Here is a 20,275-nt window from a genome sequence, read left to right as displayed (position 1 = left end):
AGTAAAAATAACATTTTGCATTGACCAGTTTTTGAGTCCCACATTAAAAGCCAGTTTAGGTTTTTCAGTCCGATATTGCCATCCAAATTTCATGTCACAAATCTGTTCTCTATGAAGCAAACTGGTCAGAATAAAGAGACAAAAGTACAAACGTGAATGTTTATTATCAGTTTTCCAGATCTAAAGACTTCAGAAGCCCGAAGTCGAACCAGAACAACGAAGCAGAAACTCCATGATCAAAAATAAAAAAAGCACTTTCAACGAAAACAAGCCGACAAAACAGACGAGGGCGAGCACGAGAGTCGTCGCCGGCTTTTGTTCGGTCAAATTCATCCTCAGAGGTCGAGCCATCATCATCATCCAGAGTCTACAAGCATCAAAACAAAAATTACTGAAAACTGTTTATTGTCCAAAACAAAAAACAAACAAACAAAAAAAAACTTCTCTACAGCTTTGAGCGTTTGCAGCTGTAAAGACGGCAAACATGTAAAATACAACCCTCACAAATACATTAGAATCAAAACAGGTACCAAAAAGTACAGTAAAAATTACACTTCCATGTTGGAAATGTGGAAGGGAGGGGAAAAAAAACACCAAAGGGAAAAGTAAAACCTAAAAAATAAATGAAGGAAAAGAAAAAAAAACAAAAAAAAAAACAAAACAACATGGAAAAGTTACATTTGTTTATGTGATCTTTTTTTTCTGTACAAAAAGGTTTCTGTCATAAAAGAGGTCGTCCAGGTCCGGAGGTCCAGCGGGTCCACGTCACCGGAGCGCTGTAGTCCTGACACACACACACACACAGAGGGGCAGAGTGAGGCCAAGCACGACAGCGGGCTGCAGTGATCCGACTCTCCTACCTGCTGTCACATCATCAGTAGGGTCTGTAGCTCGTCTGGTGCGACCCCCTCCTGGGGGTTTTTCCATAGCTGGGGCTGCCCTGATCTGTGGAGCAGAGACCGTGTCAGAACATCGGGACCACCTGCAGAAGGAACTGACTTCCCACTGAACACTCACTGTAGTCGTATCCCTGACCATATCCATAGTAGTCGTAGCCGCCGTAGCCCCCGCCATAGCCTCCGCCGTATCCGCCGCCATAACCTCCATAGCCGCCGTAGCCTCCTCCATAGCCACCGCCGTAGCCGGGACCACCGTAGCCCGAGTTCCATCCCTGGCCCTGACCTGGAACAGAGCAGCCGCAGGTTACAGCATCAGTAAACAACAGCAGAACCTCAGGGTGGTCGCAGTCCCAACTCACCTCTGCCGCGGCCTCCGAACCCGCCTCCACGTCCACCGCCGTAGTGCTGCTGCTGTTGGTAGACCTCCTTCGGCTGGGCGACCTTCAGCTCACACTGAGGACGGAGCACAGCCACAAAGACAGTCAACGGAAGAGCCGCAAGTCAGGCCACCGGACGGCAACACGAGCGGACGTACTCGGCCTCCGTGGATGGTGTGGTACTTCTTCTCCAGGCACTTCTTCACACAGGCCTCGTCCTTGAAAGTGACGAAGATGAAGCCCCTCCTCTTCTTGGACTTGGGGTCGGTGGGAAGCTCAATGGCCTCAATCTGAGCAGAGGAAAGCATTTGTTGACCTTGGATGGACTTTGACGGAGAGAACCTGTGTGTTCCGCGGCACCAACCTCTCCAAAAGTGGCAAAGTGTTCCCTGATGGTTTCCTCTGGGGCTTCTGGGTTCAGCCCTCCCACAAAGATCTTCTTGATGGGCTCCTTCTTGATGGCCATGGCCTTCTTGGGGTCGATCTGACGCCCGTCCAGTTTGTGTTCGGACACGGCCAGAACCTGCAAAAGACACACGCAAGGCGTCTTCAGACATGAGTTCGCTGGTGTCCAACAACCGGAAGTGAAAGCAGAACCTTAACTCTCTGCAGCCACCCAGCCTCAACGTTTATATTGTCTTCTGCAATATCTAGTTCAGACGCAAAAGGCCCAACAAAGCAGGATGAAATCTCCCATTTGTTTACAAAGCAAAGGTCTGGGCACCAACCACTCCTTCCCTCTACATAAGCACTGAAGTTTGGAACCTCAAGTCTTCACTGAACAACACAAGCAACTACAACAACAAAAAAAATCTACGCTATTATCAGTGTACCGAAATCAAAACAGTCACAACCAAGAAACAAACGTTTGCCTCAGCTGTTGCCATCTATTTCCACTGCTCCAAGTGACCCAAACCACCACAATAAGCAGAGGACGACCCACCTTGTCAACGCTGGCCGAGTCTTTGAAGAGAACAAAGCCAAAGCCTCGGGATTTGCCGCTGCCGACGTCCATTTTGATGGTGCAGTCTGAGACCTCGCCAAACTTGGAGAAGTAATCCCTCAGGTCCTTTTTAGTCGTGTCCCAACTGAGGCCGCCCACAAACATTTTCCTGCAGCACAGAAGAGCAGGTCAGCACACTGGGTCCCTCACAAGACTTTCCAGGGCAAACCTACCCAGCGTCCTCCTCTCCCTTGCTGGCGTCGATCTTCCCCCCCTCTGTGCCATTATCCTGGCCTTCCTCGCCGCCGCACATCTGCTCCGCTCCGTTCTCATCGCCGTTCTGCTCCGACGTCTCCATGAACAAACTGTCGTTATCTGCCATGTTGATGGTGGGTTATTTAAGAGACTGTGGGAAGGAGAACATTTAAAAGTCAAGAACAGAGTACCAACAATTACACAGCACTGTGCCACTACAAATATATACTATAAAATAACGACGCAAAAACGTGATATTTCGGATAAATTTGTTGGTTGCCAGTTCGGAAGGTTCCGTTTCATTATTCGGGTAAACCTCCGAACCAGAGGGGGCAGTGTTGACTCGGAAAGCCGTTTGCCACTAAAATAATCGTCCTCGTCCAAAAAGGCGGTTAAATGTTTCCGCGTTCTTAAAACAGAAAACACTAGTGTTTAAGTAGAATTCAGACCGCGGTTACTACTGGATAAACATCCCCGGCTCCGATTCACGACAACAAAAACCGAAACTTAAAAAGGGCTGCGTTCGCTCGTCTCGATCTGTTGCGTTTCCGACACAATAAAAGACGCAGCGCTCGAACTTCGAAGGATGAAAACGCTTCATGTGGCGTTAAATAATGGTTTGTTTGCGAGTAAAAACGAGAGTTACTCTTCGTAGAACCATGTGTCGAGACGCACGGCGCTACCCAGCGAGCCGCTGGCGACACGGCGCAGGCCCCGCTACACATTACCACCACACACACACGACAATAAAAACACCCCCAGGTTCACACAAACCCGCGCGTTCCTCGGTTCAGTAACGTTCTAATGACAATTACCAGCGACATTACCGCGCTTCCACGAGCCTGCGGCTCCACTTGCGTGACAATACGTTATGTTAGCATTGCACGGCTAATAGCCGACTGCTAGCTTCGCGAAATAAACCTACGACTAGAACAAATTCAAAGGGAGCTGCGTGATTACGCGGTGAATAAAAACGCGTGCATTGGTGCTCACGAATATTCCTCCAAAAACCCAGCTGCAAGGCCAACACAAGCTCTTACGTTAAAAGGAAAATGCCGGAGTCGAAGCTCAAAATGGACTCTCTCCAAATTCGCCGCTAACTCGTGGCAACATATAAACGACCTCGCAGCGAGCAGACGGCGCCTGTGATTGGACGCTGCGGTCACATGGGCGGCCAAGAGCGTTGCGCGATTGGTCGGTTTCAGGTACGTGCTGACGTCATCACAGCGTTCCCTTTGTGGGCTCTCGATGGGAGGAGACGCTTCTGTTGCTGCTGCGTCGTCAATAAACATTTCATTTCTGCTTGGAATTAAAACGCTGCGCTTAATTCTTACCGGTTACAGCGCCAAAAAGGAAAATATTAGAAACAATCAACTTCGTATATTAGTCTACAATAATGTTAACGCGCTCATAATGTTACGCTTTATTTCTGGCGTTTTTTTATAGATTCTAATTTCGTAAAGCATAAATTATTGAGAACAACGACGATGTTTCTTTTTATAGAACCGGAAAATATCCCACAACAACAGATTTAGTGGCAAAAACGCTCAATTGTAGATGAAGACAAAGCCACAATTTAAATTCTTTACGATTTTCACTTATTCTTTTGAAATCAGAAAAACTTCATTAATCCCAAGGGAAATTATGTTCGTAACATGCTCTGTACTCAACATATCACAATAAATTAAAAAGAAATAATATTATTAAGTGCAAAAACAAAGGTATGCTAAAGAGCTTAGAAACCATGTGAACAATGTGCAAGAAAATGCAGTTCAAGAAGAACCTTTCATCGTGATTTTTTCAGAGATGAATTGAATGTTTTTATTGCCACAGGAAGAAAGGAGCTCCTGCGGCGCTCGGTCTTTGTGTTGGGTAGTCTCAGTCTGTTGGTCCATGGCCTCCTGTATTGGAGCAGGAGCTCATGGAGGGTGTTGCTCCTTAGTTTCAGGAGCGTCCTTCTCTCCATAACCGTCTCCAAGGAGTCCAGTTTCACCCCCACCACATCACCAGCTTTGCGGATGAGTCTGTCAGTATCCACCACCGTTACTCTGCTGCCCCAGCAAACAGAATTGCACTGGACACCACCGACTGATAAAACGTCCTCAGCATTGTCCCGCAGACGTTGAAGGACCTGAGGCTCCTCAAGAAATAGAGACGACTGTCCTTTTTGTGAAGTTTAATAAAGCATGGAGTCATGCGAGAGGAGATACTGTAGCTGGTTCCTCCAGGAACCAGGGAGGCTACTTTTGTGTTGAGTTTTTCTAAAGCTGATAAGGCGGAAATATTCCCCTGCCAGAGTGCAGGCTGGGTCTGACTAGGTTTGCATGCGTCGTCATCACCATTAAAACGAAACCGTGGAAGTTAATTTCAAAACCTTTTATTGAACCTTGTTTTGAGTATTTACATTTTAACAGACACGTCAGGGACAATTACTATGAAAACAGTCCAAAGGCTTCACATTATTTACATTCGTTTCATCACAACAGACAAAAGTTTGAGACAACACGAGCACGTTTATTTCTTTTGACATTTCCACGCTACTTTATTCACCGTTTAAAAACGTCAATAAAAATACGTCATATGCTTTTAGTTAAAAACATGCTGGATCAGCATTTTAAATCTACAATTAAATTTTAAATACAAATAAACGACTCAATTCTTTTTTTTTTTTTCCTTCTGAAGGTGACTCGGGACCGCTACGACCGGGACTTGCTGACCCAGTGGTACTTGTCCACGCGGGGCCCAGTAAAGGTAAAAGTGGCTCGGTAAGGTTTGAAGGGTTTCTGGGCTGGGAACTGCGGCGCAGCGCCTCCTGCTGGTGGAGGCGCTTGTGGTGGGAAGGCGTCGGCGGGAAAGGTCTTCCTCTTCGGGTGGTTGAGCCACGTCTGAGGCGCTCCAGGAGCGAACTCGCTGAACTGGAGAAAGACAGGTCACCAGAAAGATTCAGGGTCCGGAACTCCCATAAGAGAGATACTGTCAAGCGTGGAGCCAATAACCATAGAGCCGACGGTCATCTGAAGCAATAACTGGTGTTACGGTAAAGAAAAGTGGCCCTCACCCTATAGACACTGTTGGGGTTGCTGACGGTCGGGATGCTTTTTGGTTCGGGGTTGGTTGTTGACCCCAAAGATGAAGCCAGTGAACTGCCGCAGCTGCTCAGACTGTTGTCGGCTCCCTCGTCCTCATCTGAAGAGCTCCCAGACTGGACGTCCAAACTCGCTCGCTCCACTGCGTCATTGATGCGGCGAGGAAACTCTCCATCCCCACGGCGACTCCCGTCCACCAGCGACACACAGAAAGGGGTTCCGTGCTCCCCGTACCTGGAACCATCCAGAGAACAAGTCACTGAGATAACAGCCGGGAGTCTTGTGGTTTCTCCCTCCCGTGGGCAGATAGTGGCCTCCTCCTGGTCCCGGGCACGTTCCACTTGTGTCCGGACAGAAAGGAAGCACACTTCTCGCCCATCCTCACCGGCAGGACACCTCTCCTGGGTCGACCCAGACCGTCAGCTCCTGAGGCAGACCCAGGTCTTCGTAACGGACTGAGCTCCGTTCACATGCCTGCAGCAGAACCGGGTCCTGAAGCTGGACCCTGTTCATCCGTAGACACCTGAAGAAACAGAAAGAGAGTGAATGTTTATATTACAAGTTAGTTTTATCACGTAATGGTCACCATTTCTTGCAAAAAAAAAAAGTGATAAAAATAAATCTAGTTGCATTTACCCTGCTCAGAGTATGAAGAATAAGAACGACTTAAGTTGAAAATGAAGTATTTTAACATGGCTCTAACCTCAGTTTGTCAACCAAGCTCATAGCAACAGTGGTCAAAAGTACTTTCTTCACATTCAACATTCCTGACAAAGCAAGGATTTTCAAGATCTTTTCATGGTCAGATTTGTCTGAATCCTGGTCTGACTGAAGACTTGTGCTGGAGATCTGAGCCTGAAGAAAGTCTGGGACCATTTCCCCCCTCACTGACCTGTAGGCCTGACCCCGTGCCGGGACGCTCGGGTGCCAGTGGTTCTTGTAGTTCTCGAAGAGAGACGAGGTGAGAGCAGCAGCGAAGCGTTCTCTGCTGTCGTTGTCCACACAACCGTATCTCTTCACCAGGCGCGCCACGAAGAAGACGGCGGCGGCGATCTCCTCCTTCATCTCCGCTCACTTAAAAACCAGTACTGAAGATAAAAGGAGGTCCGACTGAGACCGACCCGCTAAAAGGAACTGCAGCAGAGAAGTTCCTGAGGCCTCACTGGAGTAAAAAAAAGTGCTGCAGGTGGAAGGTTCCAGTGGAAGCTGATGGAAGTGAAAATCAGCTGTGAGGCTGGAGAGCACACCTGAGGTCACTTACCTGATGAGCGGGCGTGAAAAGAAAGAAAGAAAAAAAATATATATATATAATATATATTGAAATATTTGAATGTAATGTTTAAAAGCATGTGATAAACCTTGGTTAATTTTTTTGCAAAGCATTTGGCAGTCAAAAGAAAGTAGATATTATAATTTATTATAAATTATAAATCTTATTTTGAGAATACAAGTCACAAAACGTATGGCGCAGGGGCCACATCAGGTCTCCTGACTCTCGCTGTCCAATGTGTTTTGACAAGTCACTTTAGAGAACGGAGCCTTCCTTCAAGCAGTGTGCACCCATGTCGAGATTTTCACCCAATACAGTGCTACCTCAGTTCTCGACCACAATCCGTTCCAGACAGCCGTTCGAGAAGCGAATTGCTCGAAATCTGAATGGATTTTTCCCATTACAATGAATGGAAGAAGAAATAATGCGTTCCAAGCCTTAAAAGAGGCTTTTGTAGGAGTGAATGTAGAGTGTCTGCTGCAGGTGGCTGTTCCTCTATGTGTGTGGCCGCTGCATGTGGGAGGGGTTGCCGAGTGAGTGACGTCTCTCCAGAAGTGAAGAGGTGCCCGGTGCGTGTCCAGCTCTGAATGTGCGCTTCTGTGCAGTTTGGCTGTGACAAAGTCATAAACCAAGTCACTTAGCTCTGTCCCAGACTCGCCTCATCCCTGTCCCAGCTCCAGCCCACAACAGGACATCAAACCCTGGAGTGAGCGCTCCAGCACCTCCCCTGTGACACTCTACCACGGTCCAGTGCAGAGACAGTTTTACACCTCAATATGAATAAAAAACAGTCAGTAAATGTAGCTAACGGGACACGTCTGCATACAGAGGCTGCGTTATACACAATAACAAAGCGCGTCGTGCCTCAGCTGATCGGTCCACGCACGTTATGTTTCTTCCGGCTGTATTCGGGGGCGTTCAAGTTCTGGATTTTCATTCGAAATCCGAAGCAAAAAAATCTCCAAATTTTTGGTCGAACTCCAATTTGTTTGAAGTCCGAGACGTTCGAAAACCGAGGTACCACTGCATATTGCCTGTGGTTTAGCCATGGCTAACATTAGATAGCTAGCTAGCATTGATGGTACATAACTGGACACCTTTTTTTAGCTATTGAAATATTATTAAAACCATGGCATTTCAACTTATTGGTCTGCCTGAGTCTGCCATCCTAGATAGCTTTCCTGAACATGAACAGGAAGTTTTGAATCAGATCAGTAAAAGAAACCAAAAGAAACAATCACGTTCTGCAAATGTATGTTTTTTCTTCATTAATGACTAGCAGAAAAGGGTACTGCAGCCATCAATGCTAGCTAGCTAGCATTAGCTGTGGCTAACCCACAGGCAAACTTCTGTCTGGACACGAAGCAGCCCGTTGTTTCAGAAAGCTGTTCGCGTCACCACAGCGACATCATATGGTGCAGTGGGAACTTCCGTCTTTGGATTTCCGCGATGAGACAACAAGGTCTCCAGGTTTCTAGATGTCTCTCATCACCCACCGTCATGTGATGTCATCAGAGCAGCCTGATCAAAGCGCCCTCCAGATTATTTAAAGAGCAGCTTAGATCCTTACTCAGATCTTTCTCCATGTCTTCTGACAATTTGAGGCTCTTTGCTGACTGTGCAAAAGTGAACATTATTCGGTGGAGGGGATCCAGACCAGAGAGGTGATCATGGACGAGTCTCAGCTGATGGTGCACGCGGTAGTCAAAGTCCCCTTGTTCCCGTCGTTCGACATCATCGTGCGGTCTCTGCTCAAGCAAGTGGCGGAAGCGCCGCCGGACAAGGTGGACCGTGGCGGTTTCGGCGACGCCTGTACGTCTCTGGTGGCGCAGACGTGTCTGCAGCTGGTGCCAGTGTCCTGCTCCACGCTCATCGAGAATCTGGCGCCGCTGACGGCGTACTGGTGCAAAAAAGCCCTGAAGCTGTTCGACAAGGTGCCGCCGGAAAAGTGCTTCTTCGGTGTCCAAAAGAAAGACATCACTGTCCTCATGAAGAAGGTCCTGCTGGAGTATCTGGTGAAGGTCTGTCAACGGAAGAAGTTCGAAGGCTGCAGCAGCTTCTACGCTCTCATCCACATGGTGGCGGAAGAGGTGACCAAGAAGGTCAACACCCACCTGGCGAAGACGGTGCTCAGCTGCGACCTGCTCAACAGCGAATGCCAGTGCATCCCTCTGCCCACCCTCAACGTTCTGATCCACCAGCTGGCCAGCACGGTGCGTTGCTGGAACCTGGGCAAGTGCGAGTGCCCGCTGTTGATGAAGGCTGCGTGCGAGGCCACCCACCCGGTCGCGACCGCGCAGCTGGACAAGAGACGGCTATGTGTGAAGCTGGGGATCTTCGAGGTGACCTACACGTCTTCTGATGCGCACATCATGCACATACTCTCCTACATCACCGACTTCACCTACGCCTGTAACCCGGATGTGACCAGCCCGGTCTGGTTCCAGCAATCCAGCAACACGTCTGAGCGCAACACACACCCCAGTGTGGAAGACTGTGGCGTCTTAGAGGCAGTGAATCAGGAAGTCGCGGTCCAAGAGAACCCTCCGTCACCTCCTCCAGCGAGTTACCCCGACCAGGCAGAGGCGGTCGTGGAGGACGTCTCAGTGGAACCCAATAACAGCCGAACACCAGACGTCACTCCTGACGCGGCTCCTCCGCAAGAAGACGGCCTGAAGGTGGACACCGAGGCTCCACTAAGTCCCACACGGATGACGGAGCTGGACAAGAAGCACGAGGTCGTCATCTTGCTGCTGGTCGGGTTGCTTCTTCTCACCCAGGAGAAGGCTCAAACCTGGCTGTCGCAGGAGGAGTCCGACTCCGCCATCAACAACCTCTCCAGCAGAGTCAAGCTCTACACCGCCCGCTTTGAAGACATCACCATCAGCTCCAAAAAGTCAAGCGTGGATAGGACCAAGAGGAGACTGTTCGACTACTTCTGCAAGTTCTACACTTCTCCCCGGGAGCTCCTGCAGGCGCTGATCTCACAGGACCAGAAGACCATCACGTTCATTGTCACCGCTCTGATGACTCAGCTGGTCTTGTGGTCCTCAAGACGGCGAGGGCCGGTGGCTAGGTGCTTCTCACGGGTCGGGAAAGCTCTCAGGAGGTCCTTCAGGGCCTGTCTCAAGACCCAGTGACGACTTGCTGTGTAAATAAACTTGTATCAAGGAGACTCTATTCCTTTCATCGTCCTCGTCACCTCGTGTCAAGGCTTGAGGAGCAAACTGATTCTGTACATTCAGGGGGAGCAGGCACTCGCAGTCCCGAACACAGGCGCGTGTCGGAATGTGTCTTGAGAACTGGAAGGGGATCCAAAGATCCTGAGCATGAGGGTACCAGACGGTCCTGCCATTTTCTGATGGATGTCTTTGGCAAGGGTGACCAACGCAGGAGCGCCTCCACCGGCCTCCATCACTGTGGCCGTCGACATCACCTGTGCTCCACGCGCTTTCATTGACCTAGCAAAGCCTGCATGACCAGCTGGAAGCCAAGAGTCTGTCTCCTCCTTATCAGGGACACAGACGCTCTAGTCTGTGAGGAGACACTTTTAATGTTGGGTTGATGAACATCTGGAGGCAAAACAGAATGATTCCCTCCATCCATCCTCTATGACTCTGAGGTCAGATCGAGGGGGCAGCAGAGCAAAGACGCAAGAACTTCCCACTCTCCAGAATCACACTAGATAAGTGTGTCCTGGACCAGCCCTGGGCCTCCTCCCAGTTAGACAGACCTGGAGTCCAAGGAGGCCTCCAAGTAGAGCCTCCTCTTCTCTTGGAGGAGCAGAGGTTCTATGTTCTATATTCTACTAGGTGCTACCATCCTACTACTCCTGAATGACTGAGCTCCTAGAGAATCCAGAGAGAAACTCTTCTACCAGCTTCTTGTGTTTGAGAGCACCATCCTGCCAAGTTGACCAGAAGGTTAAGGAGTAGTGTCCTCTGAAAGGGTCGCAGAGGTGTCATTTTGGGTGTCTTTACGCGCCATGCCTTTGGTGAAGGACCTAGCAGGAGTGACGTCCCACCAACATGTGAAGTCATGGACTGGATATGGAGTGATAACAGAGACGTCATGTAAAATTCCTTTTTTTTAATTGAAGAGTAAAAGTGTCAACACATATCAAGACGTCTGAAAGAAAGAGGGTTTTTGTCTGCTACAATCCACCCCAAAGAATCACTCGCATGAAAGTCCAAGTCAAATATTTCTCAAAATAAATGGTTCAGAGAAGATCCATATTTTGATCAAAGTCTTATCTGCACGATGCAAAATGTGCAAATGAGCGAAGCGCGCACACACAATGTTTTTGGAGTGTTCGAAGACAAAACCTTTCTGCCACTCTCAGTAAAACCACATTGGTATCTGCGTCCACACGACCGCACCTGGATGGTGAGCTGACTCTGCAACCTGACCTTCTTTAGGGTGTTGGTTCTGAGGTACAGATGTGGGACTTTTCTTGAGTTGTGTAGTTGTTGCACTTGACTGGTGGTAAGCAGGCCCCGTGTGACTATAGCTAACAGTTATGAAGCGGATCCTGACCCACAATATTGGCTGACTATGACAGCGGGTACTGTGGGCTTTGACTTTGATCTGTTGGCAAACTTGACCAGGTGACAGAGACAACACTGATCTTGCGAGATACATAGTCCACCCCCGTGTTTTGTCACCAACACTTGAACGTTTGTAGATGACTGGGACTAAACTGGAAGCTGCTGCAAACTTCATGTAGGATCTGACTTCTTTACATTCAAAGGTCAAGTGCAGCAACACCTGTGGAGTTTCACTGAGAGCAGCGCCCCCCCGTGGGCCGGCATGGACGCAGCACCTTCAACTCTCGCTCGGCATTTGTGATGTAAAAGAACATAAAAGCTGCAACTAAAACACATTTTGGCACCACCCTCCGCTCCACATCGAGCCTCAAACATGAAGATAAAGCCGGAGGCTCTTATGTGCACGTGGACACCGTGAGCACACCCGCGCCGGAGTGTGAGGATCAAGCCTTGTTCAGGACACCAGCTAAAAAAAAAAACACTGACTGCAATAAAAGCTTGTTTTGGTTGAGAGAGCCGCCTCTCCATCAGCACCAACCAACACCAAATCATTGATCAATAAATACAGCCGAAGCTCATCCAGTCAAACACACCTTCAACCTCATAAATATCCAAACTGATCTCTTGAATAGTTCTGCCAGACTTTCAGTCATTTCTAAAAAATAAATAGCATTACTAAACGGCTGGTAAAGTATTTGTAAATAAAAGTGTGGGGCCATGTGAAGACATCTTCTTATCAAATGTCGTCTTTTGTTCCACGCCAGTGACGAAAGACTCTTCATGTGTGACTGGGACTAAGAACAGTGAAAACAAATCTGACACTGGAACAGCAGTTAGGGGAAAACGAAATAAAATGGGAGGAAAAAATGGCAAGAGTACACAAGGAATAAACAAAGGAAATAAAAACTTCACATGGCCTGAACACGACCAGAACATTCTGAGACTCGACTCTTAACAAAACCAATCGCCTATCAATAAATGGACTTCAGAGAGGTGTTTTAATGACTCCCTCTCCTCAGAGTCAAATCTGTCTCTCAGCTCTTCTCCCAAACGACTAACAACATGATCACATGACCCGCCACCTGTGATCCAAAAGGCTCCACATGGAGGAGCTACTGAGTCAAAATATGATCCCACATCCCTTCCCTTCTCTCAGACCTTGGCCTCTGACCTCTGATGACCCGTGTCGCATGACCGTGGTAAATTGAAACAATAAAGGGCTTAACAGTTTCTTCCATAAGTCAAACCAATGATTCGTTCGTCTGCCTTCAGCACCATGACGTGACCTCATGACCTTCGTCGTAACAAACACTTAGCTGCCAGTGACTGAACCTCTAATCTGTGCAAACCAAAGTAGATTTTCCCAAACACAAAAAGCCAACACAGGATTTTGGACAAGCGTGGGCAACTGATACTGGATTGTATCATTGCTATTGATTTAGGGGGTATGGGGGGCTGTTTGATCATGACCCCCCGTGACCCCGTACAGTCCAGCAGATGCGTGAAGTTCCCGCGTCGGCTAGAAGGGGAGCTTCTTCAGCTGCTCGAAGGTGATGAAGAACTGAGGGTGAGTTGAGGAAGACGGACATGAGAACCACAGAAGGCCATTGTTTACTCTGACTGCAGTTGTCTCCACCCTGCCTGCACTCTCTTCTTCACCTTCCACCACCCCAAACTTTCCCACTCTCTCATTTCACTCTGAAAGGATACGATGATGTTCCAGGGTCCGAGTCTCAGCCAGTTGGGCCAGAAACCTTTATAAAGAGCGAAGAATCCCTCATTCTTCCACGTCTGCATCACTCCGTCCAGCGTTCCTTTATACATGGGCCCTCCGCTCAGGACGCGCTGGTTCATCATGCGGGTTCGGACCACGTCCACAGGGTTGGACGCCAGCGCCCCCGCCAGGCCGCATGAGAAACTGGAACTGCACGATGTTGAGCAAAGAGAGACAGGGTCATAATGAGGCCCGGCATCCAGCTGTCTCATCCTCAGCAACTCACATGAAGTGCGTCAGGATTGTGTCTCCGAAGTGGCCGGAGCGGAGAAGGTGCTTCTTGGTGATGTCATAGACAGGAAGCTCAACCCCGACGACGATCGCGGCCCGCTGCGCTGTGGGAATGACGCCCTGCGACGAAGAGATCAGAAACAGATCAGAGAGCTTCCTGAAAGAGCCGCGCACACCAGCTTCCACTCACTCGCCACAGGCCTCGGGTGCCTTCTGTCTGGTAGATGTTGATGAAGTTGGACATCATGCTTCCCTGCAGCAGACTGCCCTGCGCCTGCATCCTGATCTGAAACACCAGAGTCGCATTTAAGTTTTACTACTTATTTTACGTAGCTAACTTTGAACTTATTTTCTTTTGGGACCTGAATGCAACACTTTTTTTGATGTGAATTGCTCGTGCTACATACAGTCGCTTGCTAGTTAGCTTAGCATTCCCTGTGTTTCATCAACTACTGACAAACAGCTGAGGAAAACCAGAACTACTCCAACTATCTGAGGTTGAATCAAAGGGGCGGCAGCCTGAACAAAGAGGCCCAGAGCCTCCTCAACTGTCTTCTCTCGAGGAAGCAGAGGTGCTACTCTGAGTCTCTCCTGGATGACTGAGCTACTATGTCTAAGAGAGAGTCCACACAGTCGGTGCCAACAAAGCTAGTGACCAAATGTGAAGGTAGGAATGGCATCATAATCCTGTGGCCACTGAGAGAAAGTGTGTGCATTTACGTCAAGCACTGACCACTGGAGTAAGTCCAAATTTCCTGGCTAATAATAGAATTTTTATTTGACCTTCCACCACGTTAGATTAGACTAGACTGCCTTCATTCTCAGGCCCCTCCCCTGCTGCCAGCATCACGTCTGTCTGTCACTGGCGACACAGATAATGGCCAGACGCAGGCTATTAGAGCGGCGAACGTCTAAAAGGCTCCCTGCCAGCCGGACCAGGCTTCAGAGGGACACAAATGGTTTCATCCATCATCTATTAAGGAACATAAAAGCCATAAAGTCAGGACGAGTCACCTTGAGGACGTCGGTGGGGTTGGCCAGCGAGGACGACAGCACGCCCGACACCACGCCGCAGAACACGTTGATGACCATGGTCTCGTCTGACAACAAAGGAGCGTGAGGATTGTGGGGGCGACGGTAAACAAACAACTTCACATCATAGCCAAACACTCATGTAGCCACGCAGCTGTTTAATGGAGGCCATTAATCACGCGAGAGGATGGCTTCCCCGTCCTGATGTTTCAGGCTCTTAATGCTCTGATAAATGTTTTAGCATTCAGGTCTGGAGAACAGACTCCTGACTCCTCACTTCAGTTATGATAATGATAGAACGGAGGAGTTCAGTGTTTTCTACGTGGACCTCACCTTCAGGTCGACTGACAAACAGCCTCTTCAGAGAGTTGTAGGTTCCAATCTTGATGGTCCCGTAAGAAGCTTGTCTCAGCAGTGCAGGGGAAATCCTGAGGAAGGGAGGAGCAACACACAGGAGATGAAGACAGTCAACAGCCTTATAATGCTTGAGGGGAAGACTTGTTTATCAGCGACGACAGATCAAGATATTAGCACCGTCATCTGAGGGTCGCAATGGAGCCTTTGTGTGTGCTAGACTCCAAGTTCTCATAAGAACTAAAAGAGTTTGAAAGCTGCTGAACGCATGTGGCTATGGAAACCAAGTGAGCATCAGCAGTGATACAAGGAAGAGTTGAAGGACGAGCTCCTCACCCAGAGTACAGTGCACGGATGCCCTCTTCCTTGCCGATCCTGAAGAGGGCGTGGAACATGCCTCGGTACCTCACCTCCGTGTACTGGGACTGTCCTTGCACTTGCAGTCGGGTCTTTGTCAGGTCGATGGGGAAGGTACCTGAAATGTTGCAGGGTTAAAGTCAGGGATTTTTTTTCCAACATGGGGGGAGTTTAGAGCAGTTTTTGTCAACATGTAATGCTCATCGCTTCCTCGCCGTTGGTGGAGGAGAACCCTGCATTTTAGGGAGAACACACAAAAATGGATGGTTCGGGAGCAGTCTACATGAAAAGCTGTGAACCATCAGAGTGAGCCCAATTCTGGTCCAACCAGAACCACCAGAACAGGCTCTAGAACTGCAGAGGCACCTCATCCTGTCCTGCAAGCATGAGGAGGCCGTGCTGGAGCGTCAAGTCCCAGGTAAAGCGTCCCAGACCAAGCTCATTCAACCATTGAAAACCACCCTATCAGGCAAAAACAACCGTGATTTCAGCGATTATGGGTCCTATATTAAATGTCTTGAAAGTCATTGAATTTCCTCACAACCTCAAGTATCTAGTGATGGAATGAAAGTTGAGGTGGAAAAAGAAAATCATTTTAATCTCTGGTACACCAGAGAAACCGAAACAGAAATGCTACAAATAATTCCTGCTTGTCCTGCATCACCATCACAAAGCTGGTGAGAAGACAACAGGAAACTGATAACAGACATCTGAACTACCAAAAAAAAAAAAAAAAAATGATTTCCTTGTCTCTCCAGGAATCCACCTGTTTTTCATGACAAGCAGGAATTCAATGTAAATGAAATGCACACTGTGTTGGAGCCAACGCCCAGAGGAGGCATCATGAGAGAATTTGAAAATGTTGCTTGACCCACACAATTTTAGCTCAAAATTTTATTTGTTATCCTCAAAAATACGTCTTATTTCCACAGTCACATAACGTTGTGCTATACTATATTAAAATCACTTTCAATTGACGTGCAGATATTTCGATGAGAACTTTGTGAATGAATGTGAAATGCAAACGTTTGTTACTGACCATGAATACAGTAGAAATATTGATCGTGAAACGACTCGATTGTGTCGCTTCACACTTAAATAACAGGACATAAGGAGCAACATTATGCACATCAAGTCATTACACTGTCATATCACAGTCTGTGACTGAATAATAATAATTCAGCTGTTATTGAGACACTGTTTTATTGCTTTTTTATGTTTTGATCAGAGATGATTTGGACGCTATAAACGCTTAAATCTGAGCAGGTAAAAAAAAAAAATCTGACTGACATTCTTGAATGCTGAATTGGCCTCTTAGATCTCTGGATCAAATGCAATAGCGTGCTCCATGAATAAATGATAGCTGGCGTGGTGCATCACGTACCGAATTCTGCGACAATCGAGGCCATTCCTCCGTAGATGAAGGGCTTCCAGTTCAGGTTGCTCATCTCCGCGGCGGCCGCTGCGGCTTCCACCTGCTGCAGCCTCGCTAGGAACAACAGCAGCACACCGAGGCAGAGGTCAAGGCAAAGCTGCCACCGAGCACACTGAGTCATGGTGAGGGGTCGCTAGCCGGAGATGCTACTGCTCGGCGAGGCTCCTCAGCATCAGCATCCACACGAACTGCGCCGGAAAACGACGCGCTGCCGAAGCCGGGGACCGCCGAGGCTGGCGTCATCTTTGTTGTGGGCTCGTAACGCGCTGCAAGACCTGTCAGTCTAAATTCTCAGCGATCCGATTGGCCAACGAGCCGGTGGGCGGGGTTAAGCGCTGACATGGCGTCCAATGCGAGCAACAGTATCACGAGAATCACATTTAGCTTTTCATGACCGTAAATTTCAAAATGACACCAATGACAAAAACAATACACGTTTCGAGGGATACCGCGAGACAGACCGGGGAATTGACTTATTTTCGATGTCATTGTAAACTCCGTCATGCTAACGGCTAGCGCTGCTAACACTAAAGAGGTCGCTCATTCGCTGGTTAACAGGTTCACAACAGAGTGACGACAGAAAAACCCGCCAAGTCACGAACCTGTGCAGTCGAACTGGACAAAACACCGCTATTCCGACCGCTTCCCCATGGCAAGAGTTGCACTCTCAGAGAGTAAAAGGGAGAAAAAGTTCAGCCGCTGCTATCATCCGCGTAAGCTAAAGTCAAACGCGTCTTTGTCATTTCCGGTCTACCTTTCAAAATAAAACAGTAAAACGCCTGCTTACCGGAAGTGTATAATTCCAGCAAAGGGAAAAAGGATTGAAAGGTCTGTTGAAGTCATTTTATACATACATTCAGCTAGTAGCTTGTTGGACAGTATCTGATTTTATGAAAGCAAAATGATTTACTGTAGTGTTCCTGTGACTTTCCCCACAGTTTTAACTCACTGGTAGTAAAGTGAATTCAGGTCAACTGGGGGCTAAAACAGGACCACATATTGATTGACGAAGCTCCAGATCCATTTGTATGACACAGGAAGTTCGGAGGAACGGTCACGGAGCATCTTTATTGCCACACGTTTCCACCGATCCCTTATCGGCTCTCGGCTCTGCTGTCGTCAGCGTGGCTCTGGCTGAGGGCGTTTGGACTGAGCAGCAGGAACAGCCTCATCCTGCCGATGATGTTTGTGTGTGAACTCTGGTGGAAAATGGCTCCATCAGCCCAACGAGCCGTCTGCCCTGGTTAGACTTTAACTGTCGAGCCTTGGGAAAAGGTCGGGCTGATCGACAGTAAAATGCCTGTCATGAGGTGTCAGTGGTTTAGTGACCATGAATACAGTAGGACTTCTCACCATAGAGAGCAGCAGCAGCTCTACTCTGGGTCTCATGGGTCGCCCTCTTCGTCCAACACTGTCTCTCCTCTCCGCGTGTCTGAAGCCGTGTGACCTCTCCCAACTTCCCAGCGTGAGCTGTTTGTCAGAAGTACTCGGATCTGAGCCTCTCAAGTCACTTCCAGTGGCAAACTCAGAATACAGAACATGTGACTCTACACTCTGTGACAAAGTGCTTGAGACAGATGAAACAGGTGTTTCCTTTGAAGCAGGTGAACGGCGTGTGTGTTTTCCCTGGGAGTGGTCAGGCGTGATAATCTCCTTCCTGCTCTCTGCATCTGTGTGAGGGAGAAGGATGAGCCTGGGCGTTATCGGACCTGCCACCCCACAGATGCCGCACATCATCATGAGGCTGTGGAGGAAAGACTCATCCTTCTTGGGGCTCAGCGTGGAGGAGCACCAGTGAGGATGACGCTCCGCTTTGAGCATCATGATCCACACTGAAGCGCTGACATCTGGCTGCAGCTCGGAGCAACATGAGGCCACTGGAGATGGGCTTCATCCTGACCGCCATCTCATGCCTCCTCATCACCACCAACCTGCTGGTGGCTGTCGTCCTCTTCAGGATCCTGCAGAAGAAGAGCAGCCAGAGCTGGTGCTTCGTCCTCAACCTGGCGCTGGCCGACACTCTGGTGGGCGTCGCTGCCACGGGACTGGCCACGGAAGACTTTAAAAACAACGTGACAAGCCTCCACTGCGACCTCCGGGCCGATCCCGGCTCCAACTCTACGCCGGCCGCTCCGGGAAAGTCCCGCTGCCTGATGCGAATGGCGTTTGTGATGTCGCCCTGCACGGCGTCCATCTTGTCCATGTTCCTGATCTCCCTGGATCGCTACGCCGCCATCAAGATGCCGCTGCGCTACTCCCAGCTGTCAGGCAAGGCCACGGCCGCAGGCTCCCTCTTCCTGCTGTGGAGCTGCTCCTTCATTTTGGGATTCTCCCCAGGTCAGGTCTCTGAATCACATCCATCACACCTGAGTGGGAACTGTGACCCCCAAAATCTTCTTTTTTCTCCCTGCAGTCATGGTTCCACAGCTGCAGACGGTGGGCTACAGCGGCGTGTGTGCCTTCTTCTCCGTCATCTACCCAGCAGGCATCATCGTCGTCTTCAGCGGCTGCTTCTTCCCGGTCCTCTCCATCTTTGTTTGCATCTACCTGGACATCCTGAAGATCGCCTGCAGCCACCAGAAGCAGATCCTGAGGATCCGCCAAGCTGGCTCGCGAACGTCGGACAGCGCCGACCCCGGAGGCTGCCACCAGCAGGACGGGAGGCGCTACTGGAGCCACGTCAAAGCCCTGAAGACAGTCGCCATGTTGGTCGGCTGCTTCTTGCTCCTGTGGTGTCCGTTCTTCGTGGGTTGCATCGTGCAGCTTCTGTGTAAAAAATGCAAACTCATCAAGGTGCTGGAGAACTACCTCTGGCTGCTCGGCCTCAGCAACTCGCTCATCAACCCGTTGGTTTACGCCTACAGACAAAGAGAGGTGCGGATGGAATTAGCCGCCATGTTCTGTTGCTCTTCAGCACTCAGAGCGAGAGGAGACACCCAACAGCCTGGACAGGCTTAAGATGCTACCATGAACCTTGGTCCTCTTGGACCCAATACTACAGACAACCTGCTTTCACAGCGAGGGAAACAGCATGAAGCATTTTTTTCGGACTCAGGCGCTGAAATCGGTCTTGTAAGTCGTTTATTGTCGGCACTAGTGGACTGAGTTGCGCTAAGTTAACACTCAAGTCAATGTCCGCTATCTATTTCAGTTTATTTACCAAAGTATACTGTCGATATACCTAGCTAAACCCCAACCCTTATCTCTAACTGAACACACTGTTGTCAGCTAGCCATTTTATTAGACAATTTCATTGTATTAGCAACGTAACACCCACTTCCTGCCGACACGCCACGATCCTGTACGGTGCGACATGACTCAACATGTCAAACATCATCGCCGGCAGTCGATCTTTTGAAGGATCGGAATCAGAGTCAGAATCAGAATAGGACCCATATTTTCAATACAAAAACTCCTATTCAAGAATTAAGAAATAGAGAGAACACACTACGACTGAATACTAATATACACTAAGCGCTAAGGTCACAATAGAATAGAATAGAATAGAAGGACCATCTGAGCATATTTACAGTGTATACACATTAAGAAGAATTCCAGGCTATAATACAATGGTGTTGTCAGTATGGTTATTGCAGTAAAAGAGCAATTGCGCCAGGGACACTAGTTGTACAGACCATATTGTCACTCTGAAGCTCTTGTCTGTCTGTAAAGCTCAGCGTTCCAAATACAGTTTTATTATCTTGGGTCAGTCTTT

The 20,275-nt window shown here is 48.8% G+C and overlaps 4 protein-coding genes across 5 annotated transcripts; 1 reads left to right on the top strand and 3 right to left on the bottom strand.

Moving 5' to 3' along the window:
* Positions 1–145: 145 nt before the first annotated feature.
* Positions 146–3,612, bottom strand: LOC128748373 (heterogeneous nuclear ribonucleoprotein A/B-like). The gene is made up of 9 exons (XM_053847072.1): positions 3,515–3,612; positions 2,453–2,625; positions 2,220–2,388; positions 1,641–1,799; positions 1,435–1,566; positions 1,259–1,352; positions 1,018–1,182; positions 861–945; positions 146–784 (listed from the first exon to the last, which is right to left on the bottom strand). Exons 2-8 carry the CDS (start codon positions 2,599–2,601, stop codon positions 875–877), a joined length of 939 nt encoding a protein of 312 aa, XP_053703047.1. The 5' UTR covers positions 2,602–2,625; positions 3,515–3,612; the 3' UTR covers positions 146–784; positions 861–874.
* A 1,554-nt stretch (positions 3,613–5,166) lies between these two features.
* On the bottom strand, positions 5,167–6,625 carry LOC128748767 (maternal B9.10 protein-like). 2 transcript variants are annotated; one of them, XM_053847742.1, is made up of 4 exons: positions 6,453–6,625; positions 5,946–6,083; positions 5,527–5,794; positions 5,167–5,389 (listed from the first exon to the last, which is right to left on the bottom strand). In XM_053847742.1, exons 1-4 carry the CDS (start codon positions 6,623–6,625, stop codon positions 5,171–5,173), a joined length of 798 nt encoding a protein of 265 aa, XP_053703717.1. In that variant the 3' UTR covers positions 5,167–5,170. The 2 variants fall into 2 exon arrangements, with proteins under 2 accessions (XP_053703717.1, XP_053703716.1); XM_053847741.1 differs by having other exon boundaries at positions 5,533–5,794.
* Positions 6,626–10,897: 4,272 nt separating this feature from the next.
* Positions 10,898–17,150, bottom strand: slc25a14 (solute carrier family 25 member 14). Its single transcript, XM_053846669.1, has 8 exons — positions 16,510–17,150; positions 15,105–15,243; positions 14,748–14,842; positions 14,397–14,482; positions 13,573–13,668; positions 13,378–13,502; positions 13,088–13,301; positions 10,898–12,938 (listed from the first exon to the last, which is right to left on the bottom strand). The coding sequence occupies exons 1-8, from the start codon at positions 16,679–16,681 to the stop codon at positions 12,897–12,899; spliced, it is 969 nt and encodes a 322-aa protein (XP_053702644.1). The 5' UTR covers positions 16,682–17,150; the 3' UTR covers positions 10,898–12,896.
* A 1,275-nt stretch (positions 17,151–18,425) lies between these two features.
* LOC128748060 (glucose-dependent insulinotropic receptor) lies at positions 18,426–19,518 on the top strand. Its single transcript, XM_053846451.1, has 2 exons — positions 18,426–18,897; positions 18,974–19,518. The coding sequence occupies exons 1-2, from the start codon at positions 18,429–18,431 to the stop codon at positions 19,516–19,518; spliced, it is 1,014 nt and encodes a 337-aa protein (XP_053702426.1). The 5' UTR covers positions 18,426–18,428.
* The last annotated feature ends 757 nt before the right edge of the window (positions 19,519–20,275 follow it).

This window comes from Synchiropus splendidus, chromosome 17 (assembly GCF_027744825.2).
Source record: "Synchiropus splendidus isolate RoL2022-P1 chromosome 17, RoL_Sspl_1.0, whole genome shotgun sequence".
Taxonomy (NCBI): domain Eukaryota; kingdom Metazoa; phylum Chordata; class Actinopteri; order Syngnathiformes; family Callionymidae; genus Synchiropus; species Synchiropus splendidus.
This window is presented reverse-complemented; position numbering and strand designations above follow the sequence as displayed.

Bases quoted from the DNA above. Each gene is read 5' to 3' on its own strand.
- LOC128748373 (XM_053847072.1), bottom strand. From the start codon at position 2,601: ATGGCAGATAACGACAGTTTGTTCATGGAGACGTCGGAGCAGAACGGC. The intron at 2,389-2,452 runs GTAGGTTTGCCC...TCTGTGCTGCAG, and splicing joins AAGGGAGAGGAGGACGCTGG to GAAAATGTTTGTGGGCGGCC. The intron at 1,183-1,258 runs GTGAGTTGGGAC...GCTCTGTTCCAG, and splicing joins GTTCGGAGGCCGCGGCAGAG to GTCAGGGCCAGGGATGGAAC.
- LOC128748767 (XM_053847742.1), bottom strand. From the start codon at position 6,625: ATGAAGGAGGAGATCGCCGCCGCCGTCTTCTTCGTGGCGCGCCTGGTG. The intron at 5,795-5,945 runs GTGAGGATGGGC...GGATGGTTCCAG, and splicing joins CCAGGAGAGGTGTCCTGCCG to GTACGGGGAGCACGGAACCC. The intron at 5,390-5,526 runs GCCACTTTTCTT...GTCTTTCTCCAG, and splicing joins ACAGTGTCTATAGGGTGAGG to TTCAGCGAGTTCGCTCCTGG.
- slc25a14 (XM_053846669.1), bottom strand. From the start codon at position 16,681: ATGACTCAGTGTGCTCGGTGGCAGCTTTGCCTTGACCTCTGCCTCGGT. The intron at 14,483-14,747 runs GTGAGGTCCACG...CTTTGTTGTCAG, and splicing joins GTTTGTCAGTCGACCTGAAG to ACGAGACCATGGTCATCAAC. The intron at 13,669-14,396 runs GTGACTCGTCCT...CTGGTGTTTCAG, and splicing joins ACCCCACCGACGTCCTCAAG to ATCAGGATGCAGGCGCAGGG.
- LOC128748060 (XM_053846451.1), top strand. From the start codon at position 18,429: ATGAGGCCACTGGAGATGGGCTTCATCCTGACCGCCATCTCATGCCTC. The intron at 18,898-18,973 runs GTCAGGTCTCTG...TTCTCCCTGCAG, and splicing joins CATTTTGGGATTCTCCCCAG to TCATGGTTCCACAGCTGCAG.